General features: G+C 38.1%; 1 protein-coding gene across 1 annotated transcript in view; it reads left to right on the top strand.

Annotated features, from left to right (window-relative positions):
- Positions 1–23,787, top strand: part of LRRC7 (leucine rich repeat containing 7) — a 120,199-nt gene that overhangs the window by 60,010 nt on the left and 36,402 nt on the right. Inside the window, exons 3-10 of the mRNA XM_027891059.1 lie at positions 788–905; positions 1,739–1,817; positions 5,212–5,301; positions 6,723–6,779; positions 17,595–17,658; positions 20,453–20,527; positions 21,207–21,351; positions 22,303–22,375. Of these exons, the coding sequence (XP_027746860.1) occupies positions 788–905; positions 1,739–1,817; positions 5,212–5,301; positions 6,723–6,779; positions 17,595–17,658; positions 20,453–20,527; positions 21,207–21,351; positions 22,303–22,375 (701 nt within the window). The remainder of the gene's footprint in view (positions 1–787; positions 906–1,738; positions 1,818–5,211; positions 5,302–6,722; positions 6,780–17,594; positions 17,659–20,452; positions 20,528–21,206; positions 21,352–22,302; positions 22,376–23,787) is intronic.

Raw genomic sequence — 23,787 nt, 5'->3', positions numbered from 1 at the left:
ATTAAATTATTTTGCATTCCCAGATAGGCTGTGGGTGAGTTTATGGACTTTATTCTCACAAATAAGTCAATGAGAAAGACTAAATCTGGCAAGAGCTGCACTGATACTGCAAGGACCCTTGCGATGTGCTTGCAAAGAGCAGTTGTTTTCCAGAACCCACTGAATTTTCTGGTGAAAATTGGGGACCTGCCTTTGTAAAATTAGAATTTGAATGAAAAGTAGGAATAAAGTCCTGAATTTTGAGGGGGAATAGAAAGAATGTAGTATTGTGTTAATGCCAGAGCATTTTCATAACTTGAAGATGATTAATTTAATCTGCGTGCAGTGAAAATATAATTAAAAGATGTAATGAAATTATAAAATAAAAATTATTTTTTACCACGAGACACAAATTTTTTTCAATTGATATGACACATGTGAAGCATATCAATAATATATAATTATTATATAAGATGTAATAATATAAATACTTACAAAATATTGATTGCAATAAATATGCAGTTTTGGACAGAAAGCTCTCCTTGACCATTGCTGCTGCTAATTTGGTTTATTCCTATCAACTGTAAGAATGTGCTCTTGAAAAAAATATGTTTTGAGGATTGAATTCTTCTGGAGCAAGTGGAGTTTTGTGGTATTTCATAGAACCAGAGTTGGAAGGGACCCCCAAAGATCATTGAATCAAACTCCTAGCCCTGCCCAGGACCATTCTGTATATAAATAATGATCCTAAACTGTTTTTTTTCCCCCTGAAACTCTGTAAATTGTCTTTTCTTTGTTGTTGTTGCAGCAACTGTTCAACTGTCAGGCTTTACGGAAGCTGAGCATCCCTGACAACGACCTGTCCAGCCTCCCCACCACCATCGCCAGCCTCGTGAACCTCAGAGAGCTTGACATCAGTAAAAATGGTGAGAGACCCAAAGTATATTAAGGAACTGTGGTGAATAGGAGCAATAATGAAGTTTTAATTCCTAATGTTAAGAACCTCGTGGTATGGTTCTGTATTATGGTGTCCTACCTGGCACTTTGGAGAAGGTTCCATAAGGGTCTACCTTGCTAATTTTACTTTTAAAAATAAGACTTTGGTTTTGCATCACATGACTTGTGCCCAAAAAATAGGACAGAGGAGTGTGAGGCCACTTTTCAGTGCACTTATGAACTGTTCCACTGCCCAAAGTGGCTTAGAACTCACTGGACTCTTGTGTGAAGGATTTAAGCACGTGGAGCTGTGGATAAACAATTCCAAGGACTTCTATAGATCAATTTGGTGATGTGCATCTGCAATTATGCATTTACACATTCAGGTACCTAAAAAACTTTTGCAAGCCTGAACTCAAGTGTCTTTGTTTTAAAAATGAGGCTTTGGCAGTCCTGGAAATGTTGGGAAATTTCTTACCAGTGGAGGCCTCGAGACTCTCAGGCTTCTGTGTGTTCTCCAAAGAGATAAAGAGAAGCAGTTTGGGAAGAAGTGAAAGGCACAAATATCAGTACAGATGATGTCACTATTTGGCTTTAGAAGATTATATAAATCAAGCATTAGCATAATAGTTGTAGTACAAGGCATAGGATCTGTTCTGATGTGTTTATTTAGGGCTTAAGTACTTTTGGACTGTAATACTGAATGTGTATATCCTTCCTGTTGGAGCTGAAGTCTGATCTGAAAATACCAAATGAACTCACTTAGGAACAAAACAAATAACCACTTTTTTGTGTAAATAATAAATATTTCCATGCTTTTTAGGAATTCAAGATTTTCCAGAAAATATCAAGTGTTGTAAATGTTTAACAATTATCGAAGCCAGTGTGAACCCTGTGTCCAAGTGAGTATCAGCAGCTGGGTTTGCATTCTGTAGGTGCAGAAAATGAGCTCAGAGTTAAATGAATTGTGTCAAGTTCATTTGCAGGATTAATCTAAATTTCTTTCTAGTTGTTTCAAACGCAGAGGGGGTGAATCTGTTTTAAGATCCGAGTACTCTGTTAATGAATATGGGGTCTTTCCACTTAGCAGAGAAAGGGTTGGCAAAGCACAGGGGCTGAGGTTTCATGTGTTTGGCCACTGAAAACCTCTTGGTTGGGGCTTTGGCAACACTTTTTCCTTCCAAAAAGTTGCAGTAATAGTAACAAAAATCTGGGTTGTAAAACGAGGATTTATAAAATGGAGTGAAGGAGGTGAAAGGATGAATTTTTATTACGTCAGTTTAAAAAGACAGAGAGAAAGAGGGAGAGAAAGAATGAGAGAAAAAGAGGGGGAGAGAGAGAGACAAGAAGAAAGAAAGAGGGAGAGAGAAAGAAAGAGAAAGAAAACGAAAGAAAGAGAAAGAAAGAAAGAAAGAAAGAGAGAGAGAGAGAGAGAAAGAAAGAAAGAAAGAAAGAAAGAAAGAAAGAAAGAAAGANCCCTCTTGGTGTTAGTTTTCTCCTCCCTGGATACTTGGCTGAGTTTTCTATTTAGGAAATTAAATTATTTTGCATTCCCAGATAGGCTGTGGGTGAGTTTATGGACTTTATTCTCACAAATAAGTCAATGAGAAAGACTAAATCTGGCAAGAGCTGCACTGATACTGCAAGGACCCTTGCGATGTGCTTGCAAAGAGCAGTTGTTTTCCAGAACCCACTGAATTTTCTGGTGAAAATTGGGGACCTGCCTTTGTAAAATTAGAATTTGAATGAAAAGTAGGAATCAAGTCCTGAATTTTGAGGGGGAATAGAAAGAATGTAGTATTGTGTTAATGCCAGAGCATTTTCATAACTTGAAGATGATTAATTTAATCTGCGTGCAGTGAAAATATAATTAAAAGATGTAATGAAATTATAAAATAAAAATTATTTTTTACCACGAGACACAAATTTTTTTCAATTGATATGACACATGTGAAGCATATCAATAATATATAATTATTATAAAAGATGTAATAATATAAATACTTACAAAATATTGATTGCAATAAATATGCAGTTTTGGACAGAAAGCTCTCCTTGACCATTGCTGCTGCTAATTTGGTTTATTCCTATCAACTGTAAGAATGTGCTCTTGAAAAAAATATGTTTTGAGGATTGAATTCTTCTGGAGCAAGTGGAGTTTTGTGGTATTTCATAGAATCAGAGTTGGAAGGGACCCCCAAAGATCACTGAGTCAAACTCCTAGCCCTGCCCAGGACCATTCTGTATATTAATAATGATCCTAAACTGGTTTTTTTCCCCCTGAAACTCTGTAAATTGTCTTTTCTTTGTTGTTGTTGCAGCAACTGTTCAACTGTCAGGCTTTACGGAAGCTGAGCATCCCTGACAACGACCTGTCCAGCCTCCCCACCACCATCGCCAGCCTCGTGAACCTCAGAGAGCTTGACATCAGTAAAAATGGTGAGAGACCCAAAGTATCTTAAGGAACTGTGGTGAATATGAGCAATAATGAAGTTTTAATTCCTAATGTTAAGAACCTCGTGGTCTGGTTCTGTATTATGGTGTCCTACCTGGCACTTTGGAGAAGGTTCCATAAGGGTCTACCTTGCTAATTTTAATTTTAAAAATAAGACTTTGGTTTAGCATCACATGACTTGTGCCCAAAAAATAGGACAGAGGAGTGTGAGGCCACTTTTCAGTGCACTTATGAACTGTTCCACTGCCCAAAGTGGCTTAGAACTCACTGGGCTCTTGTGTGAAGGATTTAAGCACGTGGAGCTGTGGGTAAACAATTCCAAGGACTTCTATAGATCAATTTGGTGATGTGCATCTGCACTTATGCATTTACACATTCAGGTACCTAAAAAACTTTTGCAAGCCTGAACTCAAGTGTCTTTGTTTTAAAAATGAGGCTTTGGCAGTCCTGGAAATGTTGGGAAATTTCTTACCAGTGGAGGCCTCGAGACTCTCAGGCTTCTGTGTGTTCTCCAAAGAGATAAAGAGAAGCAGTTTGGGAAGAAGTGAAAGGCACAAATATCAGTACAGATGATGTCACTATTTGGCTCTAGAAGATTATATAAATCAAGCATTAGCATAATAGTTGTAGTACAAGGCATAGGATCTGATATGTTTATTTAGGGCTTAAGTACTTTTAGACTGTAATACTGAATGTGTATATCCTTCCTGTTGGAGCTGAAGTCTGATCTGAAAATACCAAATGAACTCACTTATGAACAAAACAAATAAACAGTCTTTTGTGTAAATAATAATTATTTCCATGTTTTTTAGGAATTCAAGATTTTCCAGAAAATATCAAGTGTTGTAAATGTTTAACAATTATCGAAGCCAGTGTGAACCCCGTGTCCAAGTGAGTATCAGCAGCTGGGTTTGCATTCTGTAGGTGCAGAAAATGAGCTCAGAGTTAAATGAATTGTGTCAAGTTCATTTGCAGGATTAATCTAAATTTCTTTCTAGTTGTTTCAAACGCAGAGGGGGTGAATCTGTTTTAAGATCCGAGTACTCTGTTAATGAATATTGGGTCTTTCCACTTAGCAGAGAAAGGGTTGGCAAAGCACAGGGGCTGAGGTTTCATGTGTTTGGCCACTGAAAACCTCTTGGTTGGGGCTTTGGCAACACTTTTTCCTTCCAAAAAGTTGCAGTAATAGTAACAAAAATCTGGGTTGTAAAACCAGGATTTATAAAATGGAGTGAAGGAGGTGAAAGGATGAATTTTTACTATGTCAGTTTAAAAAGACAGAGAGAAAGAGGGAGAGAAAGAATGAGAGAAAAAGAGGGGGAGAGAGAGAGACAAGAAGAAAGAGAGAGGGAGAGAGAAAGAAAGAGAAAGAAAACGAAAGAAAGAAAGAAAGAAAAAGAAAGAAAGAAAGAAAGAAAGAAAGAAAGAAAGAAAGAAAGAAAGAAAGAAAGAAAAAGAAAGAGAAAGAAAAAGAAAAAGAAAGAAAAAGAAAAAGAAAAAGAAAAAGAAAAAGAAAAAGAAAAAGAAAAAGAAAAAGAAAAAGAAAAAGAAAAAGAAAAAGAAAAAGAAAAAGAAAAAGAAAAAGAAAAAGAAAAAGAAAAAGAAAAAGACATTTTGGTTTAAACCCTCACCTAGGAAGGAGGAAAAGGCTATTTCATGTGGTTATTGTAATGTGGAGAAGATGAGAATGAGCAAAAATGTCGGTAATGAGTAAGTTCTTCTGGAGAATTTGGATAGACAAAGAAGGTGAGAGGGAAAGTCACCTTTCTCCTTCTAAATATACATTGTTTTATTTCCATGGCAACGCTGAGGTGAGCATTAAGGGTTTCACTGTTTTTTAGGCTGCCAGATGGCTTCACACAACTTCTAAATCTGACCCAGCTCTATCTAAATGATGCCTTTTTGGAGTTTCTTCCAGCTAACTTTGGAAGGTAAGGATGAGTCATCAAAGCACAGTGATGGTGCATTTGAACCCGGCTTAGGCTCTAAGGGACTGGTTTAAATCTGCCTTCTCTTGAAAAACTAAACAAAAACCAGAGAATTTGGCTTTGCAGCAGAATTTGATGAATGATTGTTGTAGAGGGAGTGTTGTGTCAGCAATAATTTGGTGATGAAGTGCTGCAGTTTGGCAGTTGAGGGAAAAAGTGAGAAGAAATAGAACTTGAAGGTACCTGTCCTTCATCAAATGTGCAACTCAGTTGTGGCAAGGGCAGAAAACAGCAATATGGGCTCTGCCATTGAAAAATGGGCTGAAAGATAAAGGTTGTGAGTCAGAAGGGAAGAAAGAAAGGGCTAAAAGACAGCATGTGAAACCAGAACAAGAGAGAAGATTCAAAAGATGGTGGAGCAGAAGGGCTGCAGAATGAGGGTAAAAATAAATGCAGCAGAAACAGAGCCAAAAAATGTTAGATAAGGACAAAGCAGAGGTGGTGGAATTCAAAGTTGACCCAATTTACCATAAAAGGGGGCAGGAGGAGCTGGTGGATCCCTATCCTGCTCAACTCTGGCAGATATGGGGAGACTATTCCACGTGATGAAGGCTGATGGTTGGCCTTTCTGCCCCCGGGCTGTCCACCTGTGCACAAACCTCAGAAGACAAAATATGAACAGAAAAAAGATTTGGCATTGTTACAGAATTCGCCTAATACCAGTTTTATACTGGTCCATCCTGTATGTTTTATGGTTCAAGTGGGAACACCAACCCAGCACTCTAAAACTAATCCTGAGGTGACACAGCTCTGTTGGCAGTGACATTGGTCTGTTCAGGCCTGGGGAAATCAAGTGCTGCTTTTGCACAGGCCTGGCCCTGACCAGAGCTGAGCCTGGCTGGAATACATCAGCTTTTCACAGTAATTCTAAACTATTTTATTAATGACTTGAGCAAAGTAAACGGAGTAAAATTTCATTTCTCTCAAGTATTTCCAGATTTGCTGAAGGATAAAAAGCAATTGCTCTTCAGTTCACAACTTCCTTTGAAAATTTCTGCAAATTCTACTACCCCTCGCAGGTCTCCTTTTAATTTACAGTATTTTTAGCAGAACTAGGACACGTGCTGAGTGTTGGTATGAATTTGAACCTACACACAACAGCCCTTCCAAACTCCATTGTGTATTAGGTGAATTCTGTCAAAGCTTTTCAGAAGAGTTCTGCTGAGGACACACATGTCCTGTCTGAGTGTGTCTGCCCTTACATGAAATCATTTGGTTCTGAACACATTTGGTACCCCAGAAGAACTGGATATTGGACTGTAGTACATGAAACAGACCTTTAAAAATAAGTAATTTTAAATGATTCTTATGGATTCCTGAACTAATTCACTGAATGAACTCATTATTTTCTATCCCATTTCTAGACTTGTCAAATTGCGAATTTTGGAGTTAAGAGAAAACCACTTGAAAACTCTACCAAAGTAAGTGATGGAATATTTACATTTATTCACATGGAATTGCCAAAAGTGCAAAATATTTGTATTTGCAGGGATGCAATGGTGTAGTTTCGGCTAAGAGTGTATTTTTTTTTTTTTTATGATTTAAAGAAATTTTACTGAAGGGTTTTAGCAAAAAGCAAAGATTTGTGATTCTGTGACATGGTGGAAGATGAATCCTGGTACATTAACTGAGTGTAAATGAATGGCCAAAATCTACAACGTGACATTTTAAGATAAATAAACAAAATTGAAAAGTAGCAGATGAGAGGACCCTGGTCAGTGGTGATGTGACAGATTGTTTGCCTCACCAAGAATTAATCTGATGTGTTGAAAACACCGTCTGTGGAACCGAACGGAACACTGGTTTGAACAGAATTTAAATGGTTTTAGTGCTTTTCAGAACAATTAAAAAGTCTGTATCAGCAGAGTATGGAGGAAGTATCAATTTGCTGGTGTTTCTTGGTGCTGTTTACAAAAAAAAAAAAGGAAGTTTCTATAATTTGTTGCTGGAATTTGACCAACATTTCGATGGTTTTGAAAAGGAAATGGTAAAGAACTGAACAATAAATTTCTATCCCTTCCATGCTGCACTGCATAAAAGAGGGAATTTGCTTTTCTATCCAGACTAGAATTATGTAATTGTTTTCTGGAAGAGGGATCCTCACCAATGGAAAAATATCTATGGATTGGGGCTTGTTAGAAAGGAGTTTAATGCCTCAGTTTGGAACTCCGGTGCACTTCCGGATGTTCCCGTTTTCTGCCAGCACCACTTTCTCTGCATAAAATATTTTTGGGTGTGCAGTTTTAACCCACTGAAAATATTTATATGTTCAGCCTCTAGATCTTCCCAATACTCTTCTATAAAATCAGTAATTTATTTTCCCTCTATGTGGTTTGATCAAAGATCATCCTGATGCCGGTTTCCAGGATCTTCTGAGCAGTTAGAAATGCTTGGAAACCTCTGGCCAATATTGCAAATAATTTATAGTATTTTAGTAAAGCTTTAATTTGTGCAACAGAATTAGAATTAATTTTTTTCCTCTTGAAATCTTTGGAGCGTTTGGGAGATTCTGACCAAGTTATTTGCTTGATGACTCTCACTCTGCTGGTAGCAGAGCCTGTCCTTGGAGAAGTGCACTCTGGTTTTCTGCTCCTAAAACCCAACCTAGTCCAGAATTAACCCAACCCCAGACTGAAATTACCAGTTTTCCCAATTTTTGTGAACAAACATTCCTGAGCATTCCATACCCAAAGCTCAGAGCTGTTCCCTCCTAACGAGCATTGTTGTCCCTGTTGGCATGGTGAGGGTCTGTGGTTTTGTCAATGGTTACAGTATTTTGAACTAAATTCCCAATTATTCAACAAAATCTAGGAACTAAATTTACATCTTAGTTGGAAAAAGAAAGTTCTAAGAACATTTCCAGCAGAAGTTTTTAATTTATCCAACTGTTGTGTTTAAGCCTGGCCTGGTTCCAGGCTTAATTTGCTTGAATTTTGTATTTTCTGAGAACAGACTCTGTCATAAATATTCATTGCTCTTCACATCAGGAGATGTCAGCAGACCTGCCACTCCCAAACTGAATGTTTTGGGACATTGCTCCTGAGAGCAATCAAGAGTGTTTCATATCTCAGGAAAAACCCAGAAACTCCCTGTGCAGTTGGTTGTTCCAGGTCTAGAATGTTTCAAAGATCCTTGAGCGTATCATAACACTTGGATATTGGCTCTGAGAGCTGTTTGGGCAGAGGAAAACACCTTTGCAGGGTTCTGGGGGATTTCTTTCAGTAGACATCTGGAAAATTGAAAAACTGTAGGGACCTCATTTGTTGTCGGTGAGTCACCAGTGCCTTAGAGCCTGAAAGGACTGTAATTGTGAGAAAATACCTGTATTTGCTGGGTGACTCACTGGTGCCCAACTGGAGCTGTGGCTTCTCAGCTCCTCTCTGGCTCAGACAGTAGGAATTTCAGCTCTGTTTTTCTGCATGTTAGGAAATTATGTCCAATGGAGACATTACCAAGGGTGTGAGTCCCTGGCACCTGATGTCAGGGAAAACCAAGATTTCCCTTGGTCTTCAGCTATTGCTCAGAATTAATTTCCTTTGTGAGAAGTAAAAATTGAATATCTCAAGGACAGCCTCTAAAATTGGCAGAATTAAGTAATTATGAAGGTGAAAGCTTTTAAAAACTGGGTGAAATTTAATAGCACAGTTAGAAGGTCACGTCCTGAGAGATTAACAGAGATTTTTGATACATGAGGAGTTCTTCAGTCAGGAATCAGATTGGGAAGAAAAGATGTGGATGTAAAATGTCTGAGTCATTGATCTGAGAGAGCACCTATAGAGCCAAATACTCTTTATCAGAGTGTTTTCACTGGAGACAAAGAAACCTTTGGGACGTGGGAGAAAAAAGGGAGATGTCATTTGGGAAAGATCCAGATGGAATAGAGATGTGGAAGAGTTAAACAGGTCCTAATCTGATAGGAAAAATAATGGATGCACAGTATTATATGGAATATATTAATATATATATTTAATATATTTTATTAAAAACAGGGTGTTACTTAAGCTGAAAAAAACTGAAGTCACAGGGAGATATGTCAGTGTTTATCTCTGAACACACTGACCATGTATCAGATTGTGGAGTAAACTGGTTTTTGGGTAAAATGGTTAGTGGGTAAACTGGTTATTAGGGAAAGGGATTAGTGGGTAAATTGGTTTTTGGATAAAAGGGTTATTGGGTGAACTAGTTATTGGGTAAATTGATTATCAGGTAAATGGGCTGAAATAATTCAGAAACGTTTTTATCAGAAATTATATAATTACATTGTGAGGTTCTTTGTGAGACTCAGCACTTTGACATTCATTTGCAGACATTTGCATGTGTCATTCTGTTCTTGTTGGTTTAAACAAGCATTTTTCTGAAATATTCTGGTTTTGAAGTTATCTGGGTTCCCTCAGTTTGCTTTGTCTTGGTGCAACCTTCCTGCACTCCAAAATATTTCATAGCTGTGGTTTTACTCCTAGTTTGAGTCAGGAAGAAAAGGACTTTATGAATAAGATTATGATGATGATGATAAAGATGGAGGATTTTGTTCCTTTTGTTAAAATTAGCCATTTTATCTTGATCTGGTTTCAGATATAAAATATAAACCAAAGTTTTTAATTCTTGATTGCACAGTTTTAGGTTCTGATTGTAACAAAACCATGTGAAAACAGAGGTTCTGTTTTAGCCACACGGTTTTATTTCTGAGACTTGCTGCTTATTATTTTTGCTGTCAAAATGCAGACTCTACTGGGACAATCATTATTTGGTCTTACCTGTTGCAGGCAATAAAATATCACATCAGTGTTTTCTACTTTGCCTTTTTCTCCCAACACCTCCATTTGTGAGGAATCTCTGAGCTTTTGCTGCCACTATTTATGTCACAACAGGATTTCTGTGTGCTCAAGTGCCACAAAGTCTGTGAAAAATAAATGTTCCTATTTTCTATAATATCTTTCTGTCAGTGCTCAAATATCTTCCTTGATAAAGAACGTTAGATGAGTTTTTTTCTAATTCCAAAGCACAGAAGGTCAGCCTCATTTAAAGTTTGCCATTAAAATTATTTGAAAGAGAGATGGACACAAGAAGGATGCCCTTCATTAAGTTTTTCCTTCTGGATAATGAATTAAAGTGTGAAAACAATATTTCTGTGCAGGTATAATTAAAGTATCTGTTTTGGCTTCACAATTATATATTGCAAAAAAAGCTTGGGGGGAAAACACATTTTTCACCCAGAAAAATTTACTCTTACTAAATGTCATGAAATGGGACTTTTTCTATCCTTTGAATTCCAAGTGTACCTTTATTTTTTTCTGTAACTATAATGTGGAAAACAATGACATTTTTTTCTGACATTCTTCCATTTCTTTTTTCCATGTCTTCCCACTTCTTTCTATTTCTTTTAGTCCCCCAAAATTTACAAATATAAATGTAGAAAGTAAATGCTGGTGGGGAGGATACAGGTTCCTTTCTTTCCTCCTTTATTTCTTTACTTATTATTTTCTAAACTGGTTAAATCAAAATTTTTATGAGTTATGGGTTGTTCTTTCTTTTATTCCCTGTTCAATCCCCCAGCAATGCTGTAACTCTTTCACACCTGAAATTAAATGCTGCTCTGGGAATACCAGACTTTTAATTATCCCACTACCAGATTTGCACCAAATTAATGTGCCAGGTCCCCACTACTACAGAACATTTAGCAAAGAAATAAGATAGGAACAAGGCAAAGTGGGAGTAGTTTCCTGTTCTTGATGTAATGATCATAAATTAATTGAAATTATTTGTAACTCTTATTTATGCTGATTATTTTTTAAAAGTGGTGAGAATGTGGATGAGACTCAACATATGAAGATTTCTAAGCAGCAGCATAAAACCTGTATAAAAAGGACACAGTGATTTGGTTTTAAAACAATATAAAGTGAAGTAGATCAGATTCTTCCTTGGCAGAATAAATCTCAAATAGTAGTGGGTGTTTTGCAGAGGTTAAATTTGCCAATTTGAAGGTTAAATTTGCAAATTGGAGGTATTTAAACCTATAGAGTTACAATTCTTATGCCCTTCTGTGGCTTAGACTTTACTCCAAAGTGACAAAATAAACAGAATAATACAGAAATTCCAAAAAAGATATTCAGAGATCAAACATATCCCAACCCATTACCTTCCTCCAGATGGGAAATTTGCTGGAGAAAAGTGATTATTATTTCCACTAACCTCATAATCGAATGGTAAAACGCTTTCTTGTGACTTACAAACATTAGTGCCATAACATTTCTATCCTCACATCCTTCCCACTCCCCAAATCCCATTTTAGGAAGTAGATTTGCAAAAATCACAGGTTGTCTGAAGCGTGTTGAAGTCAGTGGAACAGGGAATTTAGATCAGCTCAGAACATGTCCAGGGGATCTAAATCTGGGGGAAAGCTTCACTTTCTCCTGCTATTTTTTGAGCTGCTGTTCCACTTTCTTCCAAGTTTATGATCACAATGGAAACTGTTTGCCACACTTTGACTTTACAAATGTTTGCATCGTTCCTGGTGACCTGTTTTCTTCAAATAGCAGCTCTGACTGAGTTTAATAACTCCTACTCCAGGAGGCTTTACTACCTTGGCATGACGTTATTAAAATATTGGCAATATTTTAGTAACTGACTACTACTATGAATTTTCCCTTTAGGCTTTTTAATATAAATATATTTGCTGCACAGAGAAGAGGCTGAAAGATGTGTTATATTGCTTTCCTATTGTAAAAGTGCTTTTCCAACTTATATAAGGGTGTCTGAAAAATTGCCTTAATTATTCTTCATGGAATCACAGATTGGTTTGGAAGAGACCTTAAAGCTCATCTTGCTCAGAGCAACCTGGTGTGGTGGAAGGTGTCCCTGCCCTTGGCAGGGGGTGGAACAAGATGAACTTGAAGGTCCCTCCCAACCCAAACTAGTCTGGGCTTCTGGGATTCTACGATTTCTTTTTTCGGAAGAGTTTATATCTGATCAGTGGCACTAAATTTCAGATAAACACTTCATGTCACAAAGGGGTGGGAGGGGAGAACATTTATAATCGTGGAGAATCATCATAGCCCACCTTCCGCTCATTTTGTTCTTAATTATCCCAGAACCTTGAGCTCCTCCCAGAACGACCGGGAGCTAAAAACACAGAGAGTTCCCTCTGCCTGTTACTAATGAGATTGGATTTGGTCGTGCTTAGACTCTATGCTCTGCTTTCTCGGGAATGTTTGGTTTATGGTGTGCAAGGAAATGGCTTGTTATACTCAAAACACCTTAAGTGTATAATTTCCATTGTATTTGAGTAAACCCAAATCTACAGAGTAAAAGCACCTTCACACAATTCCAGCTGCAGGAGGAGTCAATAGAGAGAAGGTGGAACAGAGTGGGTTTTATCCACGGATTTACCTTCTTTTTGTCCCAGCTGGTGTCTGTGTGCCCTGTGTCCCTCTGTGGTGGGAGACTGAGGGGACACCTCATTGCAGTCACAGCTTCCTGGGGAGGGGAAGAGGAAGGGCAGGCACTGATCTCTGCTCTGTGGGGACCAGGGACAGGACCCCAGGGAATGGCCTCAAGTTGTGTCAGGGCAGGGTTAGGTTGGATCTCAGGAAAAGGTTCTTCCCCCAGAGGGTGGTTGGGCACTGAACAGGCTCCCCAGGGCAGTGGTCACAGCACCAAGGCTGCCAGAGCTCAGGGAGTGTTTGGATAATCCTCTGGGGTACCTGGTGTGACTCTTGGTCCTGTGCAGGGCTGAGGGTTGGGCTGGGTGATCCATGTGGCTCCCTTCCAACTCAACAGATTCTGTGACTGTGATGCTGTGAAGTTCTTGCAGGGTACCCCTCAGAAGGTCCCTAAAGTCAGCGAGCAGAGAGCCCTAAACCGGTGATCGGCTCCGTGGGGTGCAGCAGGTCACCTTGTTCTGCCCTTTCCCTTGAGCCATGAAAAATTGCCTGCACTGGAAGGCTTTTATTGATGTCATCAGGAAAATAAAAACAATCATGCAAAACTTGATGACTCTCAACTGCCTTTATTCTTCCACATCCAAACCCTGCTGGATGATTGCTTCTGAAAAACTGAGTGTTACATGTGTCTGAGTAAATGCCAGTGATCATTAATTCTTCATCACAATTGCATTTTCCTACTCAGTGAGTTCTTTTATGAACCAGTAATCTTTGCTTTCCCTATTGAAATACATGGGGAGATTATATTCACTAGTTATTTTCAGTATTTATGCTTTGTTGCCATATTTTACACCTTTTCCATGTTTGTCCCATTTCAGTCCCATTAAAGCTCATGAGCTCCATGTTGATGTTCCCTCCTGGTGTTGGGTTGTAAAACAAATTTTTCCCGTATTTGTGGTATTTCCTAATTCATCATCATCTCCCTGCCTGCCTGGAACAGGTCTCTGATCAAAAGATCACACTGTGGCCCTGCAGTTTTTTGGTTTTTCCCTTCCCAAGCCACCTCTCCAACAGAAGTCATGGAGTCCTTGTTGACGGTGTGGTAGAGCAATTCTCCTGGATAGCCTGTCCCTGAAGATCTTCCACATCTTGTAATCTGAACTTCTGAAGAAGAAGAAATCAACCATCCTTGTGCCTAGCAGTACACACAGATATTTCTGCTCTGTCATTCCAAGGTGCTCTTTGCCATCTCCGACCACTCCCATCCCACTTCCTCAATTAAGATGCAGATAGTTACTGAGTCAGGACATTTTTCATCTCAGATTCCTCCTTGCCTTTTCTAACGCGTCCCCATTTATCTCTCTGGCTTTTTCTTTAGAAATAACCCTGGGTGTGATGCATGTTCACACTGCCTTCAGGCCATGTTTCAGCAGAAAGAGGAATCAAAAGGACTGTGAAATAAGGAACCTGTGCTGAGAGGAGAATTCTTTAACTCTTGTTTTTTTGGCTTAGATGTTTCAGTCAACTTTTAATCATCAGATATTCCTTAACACTGTTTCAGCTTGGCTTATCCCTGTTAATTATTCAGCACCTTAAATTAGATCTTCTTCCTGGTCTCTGGCAAAGAAAATGGGAAAACGGGGATAAAACTGCATTTTCAGTCTCCCTTTATGTTTGTTCATTCCATGCAAAATGAGCCCGTAAGAGCATAAAGCATGTGTGGAATTCCTTAGAAATATTAATTATATATTGTATATCCTGATGAAACATCAATTATTTTTAGTATGGGCACCTTGGGCTGCTTTTTCTCGGTCTTCAGGATGGTGGGGACACAGATACCAAGTCCTGTAAAATGACCCAAGTCATTTTATGTTGATTTATTTATATTGATGGTGGAGTCCCCATCCCTGGAAGGGTTCAAAACATGGATGGATGTGGCACTTGAGGACATGGTTAGGGATGAACATGGTGGTGGGGCTGCTTGATGGTTAGACTTGATGATCTTAAAGGTCTTTCCCAGCCTTAACTATTTCATGATTTTGTTATTTTAGATATTTTCTCTCTTGGGTGTTTTAGTCCATGCTCTTGTATCCTCAAAATCAGCTTTTAAATTCACTCTGTTATTTTGAAGGCTGGATAATAGATTCAATGCTTCATGACAGATTAATTTGTACCCTTGGTCCTTAGCTTTATACCATACTTGCTTTAAATTCTATGAATTATATAAATAATCTTGAGATTCACTGAAAACTGAGGGTTTTTTTAATCTGTTGCATGATGTATAAACAGCTCTTTGTGGTTGGATCATGTGATGCTTTAGCCTTAGCTAAGATTTAACTCCTCTGCAACAGGTAAATTATTAATTTTACAAAGTATTTCCAAACCAATTCATTTATGAATTTAAAGTTATATTGCAAGGTTTAAAATACTAAAACTAAGAGGCTCCTCTATTCCAGCAACTTGGGAATAAAGGTTTTTGTGGACAATAGAAATATGAGAAAAAATTATTTGAGATGAGCACAGCAGTTAATCCAGCACTGGCAATGGATTTGCCACATTTACTTTTTATTTCTTCAGAAAATAATGTCATAAACTCAGATAGAAAAGGAATTCTGTGAGTTGCCGCCCAGGGAAATAATCTGTTTGAGCCTTAGAACCTCCTCAGTCCCAGCTCTGTAGCAGAAGCTCCTGCTTGATGTTGCCTCTTCCATTGTATAAATGACATTTTTTGCTGTGTAAATCCAATCATGTCTCTGACTCTTAAAGTTTTACCTATTAGAAGTCCTGTGGTTATTTTTGAATACTTTTCTTCACACGTGGGAATAACTTGGATGTGATCAGAAGTTTGTAGTTTAAGGTTTCACACAATCACCATCTTCTGCCTGTGAGGAGTGACCAAGATTTTGAGGAGAATCCAATGATTCCATTAAAATAAGTTCTTTGTTTTGCCAGGAAGTCTAAACTGAGGCATTTTCCTGGATATTTAAAGTGTTTAAAATGTGTAAATAAGTATTTTCTAAATGAGGCAGCAAAACCAAACATGCAAGAAAGTTAAATTTGGCAATTTAGGTGATTAGCAGGAATTGTAATTAATATCTCTGAATTGTATCATGGGAGTTATAATTTATGGTTTAGAACTGTTGTGAGCAATTGTTAATTTTTCACTAAGTATACTTAGTTTCTGTGCTGGTTTTCCATGCCTTTGTGGTTTTTTAACACATTCCAGTATTGTGTTTAAAAATAATTTAAATATTCACCTTATTCTGAACCTAATGAGACTTCCATCCTAAGAGCCAGAAATAAGATCTTCTCTATATGAGTCCTGAGTGGAGCTACTTATGAATGGAAAAATAGCTACAAATGGGATACGAGTAAAGATTTATGGGAAATCTTTGGTCAGTTTTATCAGCACATTAATTCCATTCCATTACATCATTTAAATCATGAATATTTAACTGAGCATTATTCATAATTGCTCCTTTCCTTATCCACCTTTATAAAATGACCCCACATAAAAAAATATAATGAAGCTTTCCCCAAGAAAAAAAAAAAGTAATTACATGGAAGACCTAAAAATAGCAGCAGCTGACAGAAAATCTCAGCTAATAGTCCATTGGAGACCTTGGCAGTGCTTCATCTTTTGATGGAACCCCAACTAAGGGACATTAATCTGCCTCCACATCAATGTTAGTTTATGCATTGATCAAATAGGTTGGAAAATACATTGGAAAAGAGTGGGAGAGGAAAAGAAAAATTAAACCAGCAGTGAATTGAATGTGGTACGGGAGAAGTATCAGCATTAAGCAGCAAATTTATCAGGAATTAATGTGTGACAGGGTGGGTGTTGGGGCAGAAAGATGAAACGGTGCTGAAATAAAACTGGGCCTGTTTCTGGATGTTTCCAAGCTACCCAGTGATCAGCAAAAATTCCATATTTGTTGTGTTTCCAAGACTTGCTTCCCTCTCCTGCAGACTGGCCTTTCCAGTTCTGTGGAGTTTATTTCCCCGTTTTAACATACTGGAAATGAAGCTTCCTTGCCATAGATATGCAGCAGAGCTCCTGTGCAGCCCCAGCACAGCCTCATTTTGCCATCATTTAAATGCTAAAACCAGGCTCTGGTTTCCAGTCCCGGCATCTTTGATCATCATTTTTACCTCTGGTGCAAATTGCAGAGATGAAATGGTTGATATTTTCGAGCACAGCAATTAAGACTATGCTAATTTTTTGATTAGGATCTGATTACCTTAGAAGGCCCCTGAACTGCCTGTTGCAGTTAATGCTAAATGACTTAATTAATTATTTTTATCCTCTTTTTTTATCAAACCCAGTGTGATGTTTAGACCACTTTGGTCCACTAGGGCTTAAAAGAGAAATTCTGCTCTAGTGGTAAAACCCCTTCCCAGTTTTGTCCATGGAAACAAAGGCAGTGATTGATTTATTTGCTTTGAACTCTATTAAATTTGAACCTCAGAGCAGTTGAGGGCCTAGCTCAGGCCATGAAGAGCCAAACCACTCTTGGGTTATAAAGAACTTGATCACTGATGTATAAATCTACCTCAAAAAGCCACTTTTTATATTGTATTTCATTTAAATCACTTATAAATTTAACATGGGTCATTTTCCTTGAAAAACTATACAAAATTCTACCAAGATTCTATTTATTTTTGCACTGAAATAGCTGTTGCTTTTTAGTTCAATGATGGAAATATTATTCAAATTTGCATCATCAGCATCACACTGGTGTAATTCTTTTTACCAGAACAGTATCATTGCAGCTTTATTTTTATCCAAGCAAGATTTGACTGACCTTTTGCAAGTTAAAATTTTTATTTTAGGTGTTTCCTAATCTCTTACAGGTCAATGCACAAACTGACTCAGCTGGAGAGACTTGATCTGGGCAATAATGAATTCTCTGAGCTGGTAAGAAACACAGCATTTTTGAACAGAAAACCTGTGGGGTTTGGATGCTCTGTGGTTGGGGCATTGAACTTTCACGGGAAAGGCTTTGCTGGATTGTGGCCGTGGACAAGAGACACGTTTCCTTGAGGAACAGAAGGTTCCTGAGGTGAATGTTGATGTCAGAATATGCTTCATCTCCATCAGGCTTCTGCAGTTCAGGTCAAGGTCACAGAGGATTCTCCCTCGGAGCAGATCGTTACTCCTGGGAAACTTCACTGGGGCATGAATTGAAGATCTCTACACAAATTATTGCATCAATTATGTATTAATTTCTTAATATCTATCATTATATCTTATTGATATCTTATATCAAACAATAGCTGTTACCAATTATTAGAAATTGCTATTAGCAATTTTTAGAGAAGCTGTGGCTGCCCCATCCCTGGAAATGTCCAAGGCCAGGTTGGACAGGGCTTGGAGCAGCCTGGTGGAAGGTGTTCCTGCCCATGGCAGGGGGTGGGACAGGATGATCATTAAGGTCCCTCCCTGCCCAAACCACTCTGTAGTTCTGTGATCTCACCCTGGCAGGAATGCCATAGGAAAAGTCGTACTAATTTAAATCAAACCTGTGAACAAAAGGATAAAATGGTGTTTTCATGGATCCTAAAAATCTGATTTGGGTTTCAATAGAAACTTCAATTTTTTGGAGAGAAAAATGTTCCCTGGAGCTGTGGTGGTGTGAGAGAGATTAGTTTCTTTGGCATCTTGGGACTGTTTTGCCCTGGAAGAATCTGCGCAGCCCAACTGGAGACACAGGCACAGGGTTAACCTCAAAAACTGAAGTAATTCTGTTCATTCATTTTGCTGAAAACAAGATGACACAAATCATGGGGTTCCTGCAATGGAAACTGTCACTTCCTAAAGAGCAGCTGTATCCAGGTGACTTCGTGTAATCAAGGGAGGGAAGAGGGAACTCATGTCCTGGGGCTCTGGGAGCTGTAAATCCCAAGGAATTGGACATGGGTTTGACATCTCGGGGGGTTTTGACCCTTTTTCTGACATTTGAAGGGTCAAAAACTGGCACCAGGCAGATGATGAGCAGCAATGACAGATGGAAAGGAAACAGGGAAAGGTAGGGAGAAAAGAAAAATGTAAGATGGAAAAATGTAATATATTTTTAATTGAAGATTAATGTCAGTCTTTAATTCAGACTTGATCCTGGGAAGCATTTCTCTACCAAGAGGGTGATCAGAGCCTGTAACAGGATTCCTGGAGAGGGATTAAGGGGCATTTGGAGGATTTCCTTATTAGAGTTTTGGTCAAACTGAATTGGTCAGGACTGGATGGTCGTTGCAGCTGATTTTATTAAGGCCCTTCCATTCCATTCCTATTCCCACTCTCCTCTACTCTATTCCAATTGTGGCAATCTATATTGAAAATGAAAATATTCTGCAAAAAGACATCAACTGAAGCATTTCTAACAGAGACAAATAAGTTTTTAATATCCAAACATCAGTGAGATCTCATCTGGGTCCTGATGAACCATAAAGTGCCATAATCCAGGGCATACCATAAATTCCATAATAATGGTAAATTATAATCCATGCTCGAGGAATTTCACCTCAAACTGTGCTGTGTCCAGCACAGGAATAGGTTGTTCCCTCTGAGAAAGGTGTCTGTTAATGAGAGGAATTTAAAAGCAAATTTAAGTTGAGAGGAGAAATTATGATTATCCATAATGACCTGAGTTAGTGAACACTCCAGAGGAATAAAGAAACATTAATCAGCACAGGAACAAATAGTATAAAATAACCATTAATCAGTTTAGCCTGGAAATGAGAAATGAGTTTAATCATAGAAGGACAACAGAATTTCAATAGAATTAGCAGAGGCAAAATAAATAATCTTTAAGGTGTTAACTAATAGTTTTTTAATGGAAACACATCATGTGGCAACATAGAAAACCGAGGGATTGAGCTCTGCTGCTGAGCAGGTTTATTGTTACCTGATGAGGCATCAGGCACTTCTCCTGCCTGGAAAAGTGAAAAATCACATTTCTTATGGGAATGACAACACTCCAAAACACTCAGACCACGTGGGATAATTAGAGGTCTCTCTTAAGGTCTGGTGTGCTGGGCAGAGGTATTTGTTCTGGCTGTGTTGGGTTAATTCCAGGGCAGTTGTACCACAGGCCTTTAGAATGCTTGAACCTGGTTTAGTCAGGACAAAATGGAATGTTTATTACCAGTTTCTGGTCTTAAAAAAATCTCTACACCTTGACAAGGGAAAGCAAGTTGGAAGTCCTGGTTTGCTGTGGAGAGTTTTTCATTGAGAAGGAAGACATTGCTTAGGCTGAAAACTGGGAGTGTTTGGGAATTGGTAATTCCTGATTTTCCTAGCTCTAAGAAATCAGAAATGATCTTGGGAATTGCCTGTTTCAGCTTCTCTCACTTGATCTTGTAGTTTTGAAAAGAGTAAACCAGATTAAATTTAATATTGCGATTTTAAGGCACACCATGACTGTAACTCCTGAGTCTGACAGCTACAGACATCAACTCTCCTAGCAAGTTCCCCTTTGGATTCAGTTCTTTTCCAAAGCATTCTTATATTTTACAAGTTTTGCAAAAGAGCACCAGTGATTAAATTAAATGGAGTGAGCTGTTCCTGTCATTAGATATCTGAAAGGCTGATGTGGGCTATAAAAAACAAAGGAAGGTGAAGAGGGAATCTTTTTTTTTACACCAAATATTGATTTATTTTTAACTAAAAGCCACTGCTATATGTAACTGTCCATAATTATATATTTTTCCCTCAGCCTGAGGTTCTTGAACAAATTCAGAATCTAAAGGAACTGTGGATGGACAATAATTCTTTGCAAGTGCTACCTGGGGTATGGACATTTATTCTTTGTAATTGAATTATTGTGTTATGTAGTGACTTATTTACCTGGCAGTAAATGTGCATTTTCTTGCATGGGGGCACAGTCCTCCTTCACAGAGTCATTAATTATAATCCAGAAATAAAAGTTACCTGATAATGTCTAAATATTGAACACAGAAAATTTTCATCTCTTTGGTGGGGCTGCAAATGAGATGGGAATTTTGAGTGAATATCCTTCGGTGCCCAAATGGAGAAATAATACAACTGTATCACCAGGAACTCAGTTTTTCAGCAGATTTAATGAATCTGGAGCACAATAATTAGAAATAAAAGTTATGTGATTATGTCTAAATGTTCAACATGGAAAAGCTTGACTTCCTTGGTGGGGCTTCCATCAGATGGGAATTTTGAGTGAATATCCCTTGGATCGGTATCCAGATGGAGAAATAATACAACTGTATGATCAGGAACTCAAATATGCATCATATTTAATGAATCTGGAGCACCTTAATTAGTTTGGGGTATTTAGTTTGGTGTAGCTCCTGAAGGGGAGGCTGAGACCACCTTGGTCTGGCTTTGTAAAGGTGCTGAGCTAATTAAATAGAACCTGCATCACTCTCGCTTGTCTCTAATTAAATTAGCAACTGGTGTGTGTCTGCCCAAGTAACTCTTTCTCACGTGCTATTAAGTCTATAGGGAAGTTAAAACAGCTCGTGTACCTGGATGTGTCCAAAAACAGGATAGAAACGGTGGATTTGGACATCTCGGGATGTGAAGGGCTTGAGGATCTCCTGTTGTCATCCAACATGTTGCAGCAGCTGCCAGATTCCATCGGTGAGAAAAGCTTGGGGATTCTTGGAACCTTTTCCAGCTGAAAATTTGATTTATATGTTGGTTTTTGGTGGTTTTTTTTTTTTTTTTGTAATTATAAGACTTCATAATCATGGCCCAAGAACTGACATTAAATCCTAAAGGAGGCACAAGCATCTGTGTGGGGACAGTCCCTAAAGACCATTTGGTAAAAGTCAGGAACAAAAATCCCTGGCTAGAAAGTATTGATTATTCTGGTTTGCTATTTTAAGGAAAATAAGCGCAGAAGGCTGTAAGTGATCTGAATTTGAAAGTAAGTATGAGAGTGATAGGGGGAAATTGCTGCTCTGAGTTACAGCAGTAAAAAGGAAATAAAAAAGAAATAGTTCAAACTACTAATTTTCTTTTTTTGACTATTTTTCATGCATAGAACCTCAGATTTTTTTAGGATATATATAGAAATTCTGGAAGCCGAGTGCTTGTAGGCACATCTGGATCTTTCATTTCAGTCTTGAGCCCTCATATTTTCTTTTCAACTTCCCTTTGAACTGTTGAACAGTTCAATCAGCATTTGATTAAGTAATAAAGAAAAATCATAAATAAAGAAAATTATCTATTAATACATTAATAGATAATTAGAAATCTACTCTTACTGCATAGATAAGACACTATTATTTTTATTGCTTTTTATTTTTATAAAGATATTATTCTTTTATTAATATTTATATTATTATCTATTTTTACATTATTTTTCAGGACCACAGAAATACACTTAATATTTCTCTTGCAGTTCAGTCAACATTTAATCAGGACTTTATTTTGATTAAAAGAACATATCCTATACACGGATATTCTCTAAAATCCAGACCTGAGTTACTCAGTGTTAGAAATCCTTGGATTTTTAGCACACGGGATATTGTAGAAAATATTAATGTCAAATATTTTTCTAATATTTCTTCCCCATCTGCTCTCTAGGGCTGTTGAAGAGACTGACAACTCTGAAAGTAGATGACAACCAGCTCACAATTCTGCCCAATGCCATTGGAAAGTGCGTATGAGATTATTGTGATTTTCAACATTAAGTAAAATGTGTTTTCCCTTCTGCTTTTTTCCTTCTGTTTTATTTTTTTTTAATATAAAATAAGACAAAGATATCCTTAATTATAAAATAATTCAAATTTTATAAATAAATTATCAAATAATTTTAAAATGCTGCCTAACACCCAGTTTAAAACATTGAATTTGGAGTACCACTATTACCTCTGTGAGTTTATACTAGTGGGAGAGATAAAAAGGCAAAATATATCGAATTTTCCAAGAAAAAAGCTACTTTTCTGTGTGAATCGTTCACAATTTAGATGATTAGAGCAGCAAAAGTAGAAGAAATAGGAGTATTTGGGGGAAATATGTCTGTTCCCATGGCAATGGCCTGAGCCTGGTGTGGGAAGTAGATGCTGCAACCCTTGTTCATGTGGAGATTTCTTAAAATATTCCAGTGGTCCCAATGGAACAGCCATGAAAATTTCATGGGGATGGGGCAGGATCCAAGTATTTCCTGGGAACAGGGCAGGATCCCATCATTAATTGATTATGAGAAGCACTAATGGTTCCCTTTAGCTCTCGTGGGGTCAGGTAGGGCACGATCTCTGGCTTATCCTGCTGAGGCTCTGGAGCTCTTTGCCCACCAAAATCTGCCATTTATTGTCAAATTTGGGGGGATGCCTGTGTTCCTAAGGATGGAATTGGGGAATCCTTTGTATAGGTTCCCACTGCATATTCCTTCCAGCAGAACATATCTTTAGCATTGGTGTTTTTGTTGGGTGCCTCCTCTACATATTTTACTTCTGAAATTCTATATAAACTGGCATTTGGAAAAAAAATCAGAGTTCCTTCTCCATGGCTGCCTTCTGCAGATGTGGCACCAGAGTTTCCATCCTCCCCAGGGCACCAGTGTTGATGCAGCAGAGACAGAGCTGTGCTGAGGGAGGTTCAGGTTGGACATCAGGAGGCCAACTGTGCTGCACACATTCTATAGGAACCAGTTCATAGAATCCCAGGCTGGTTTGGGTTGGAGGGACCTTAAAGCTCAACCAGTTCCACCCCCTGCCGTGGGCAGGGACACCTTCCACTAGACCAAGTTTCTCGAAGCCCCATCCAACCTGGCTATTTCAGTAATAACTGTTGTGCCATTTGGGAAAAATAATCGAAATTTGTGAACTGTTTCAGTTGCAGCCACTGACAGCCCAGGTTGGCTCACTCTTCTGTAGTTTTTGTAATGTCTCCAGATTTATGGGATAATGAAGAGCATTAAAAATTGGTGATGTGAATCACTAAAGGACAAATCTTTGCTGCTCAAATCATTGTGTGGCAGTAAATTCTGATGAGCAGTGAAAGCTCATAAGGCTCAAAGCTCTACTGGATGCTGCAAAAAGGTAGATCTAATGTTCAGCGTTAACAGTT

This window comes from Empidonax traillii, unplaced genomic scaffold (assembly GCF_003031625.1).
Source record: "Empidonax traillii isolate 1590-97213 ecotype Southwest subspecies unplaced genomic scaffold, ASM303162v1 scaffold309:size1915965, whole genome shotgun sequence".
Taxonomy (NCBI): domain Eukaryota; kingdom Metazoa; phylum Chordata; class Aves; order Passeriformes; family Tyrannidae; genus Empidonax; species Empidonax traillii.
The sequence above is the reverse complement of the archived record's forward strand: the minus strand, read 5'-3'. Positions and strand labels throughout refer to the sequence as shown.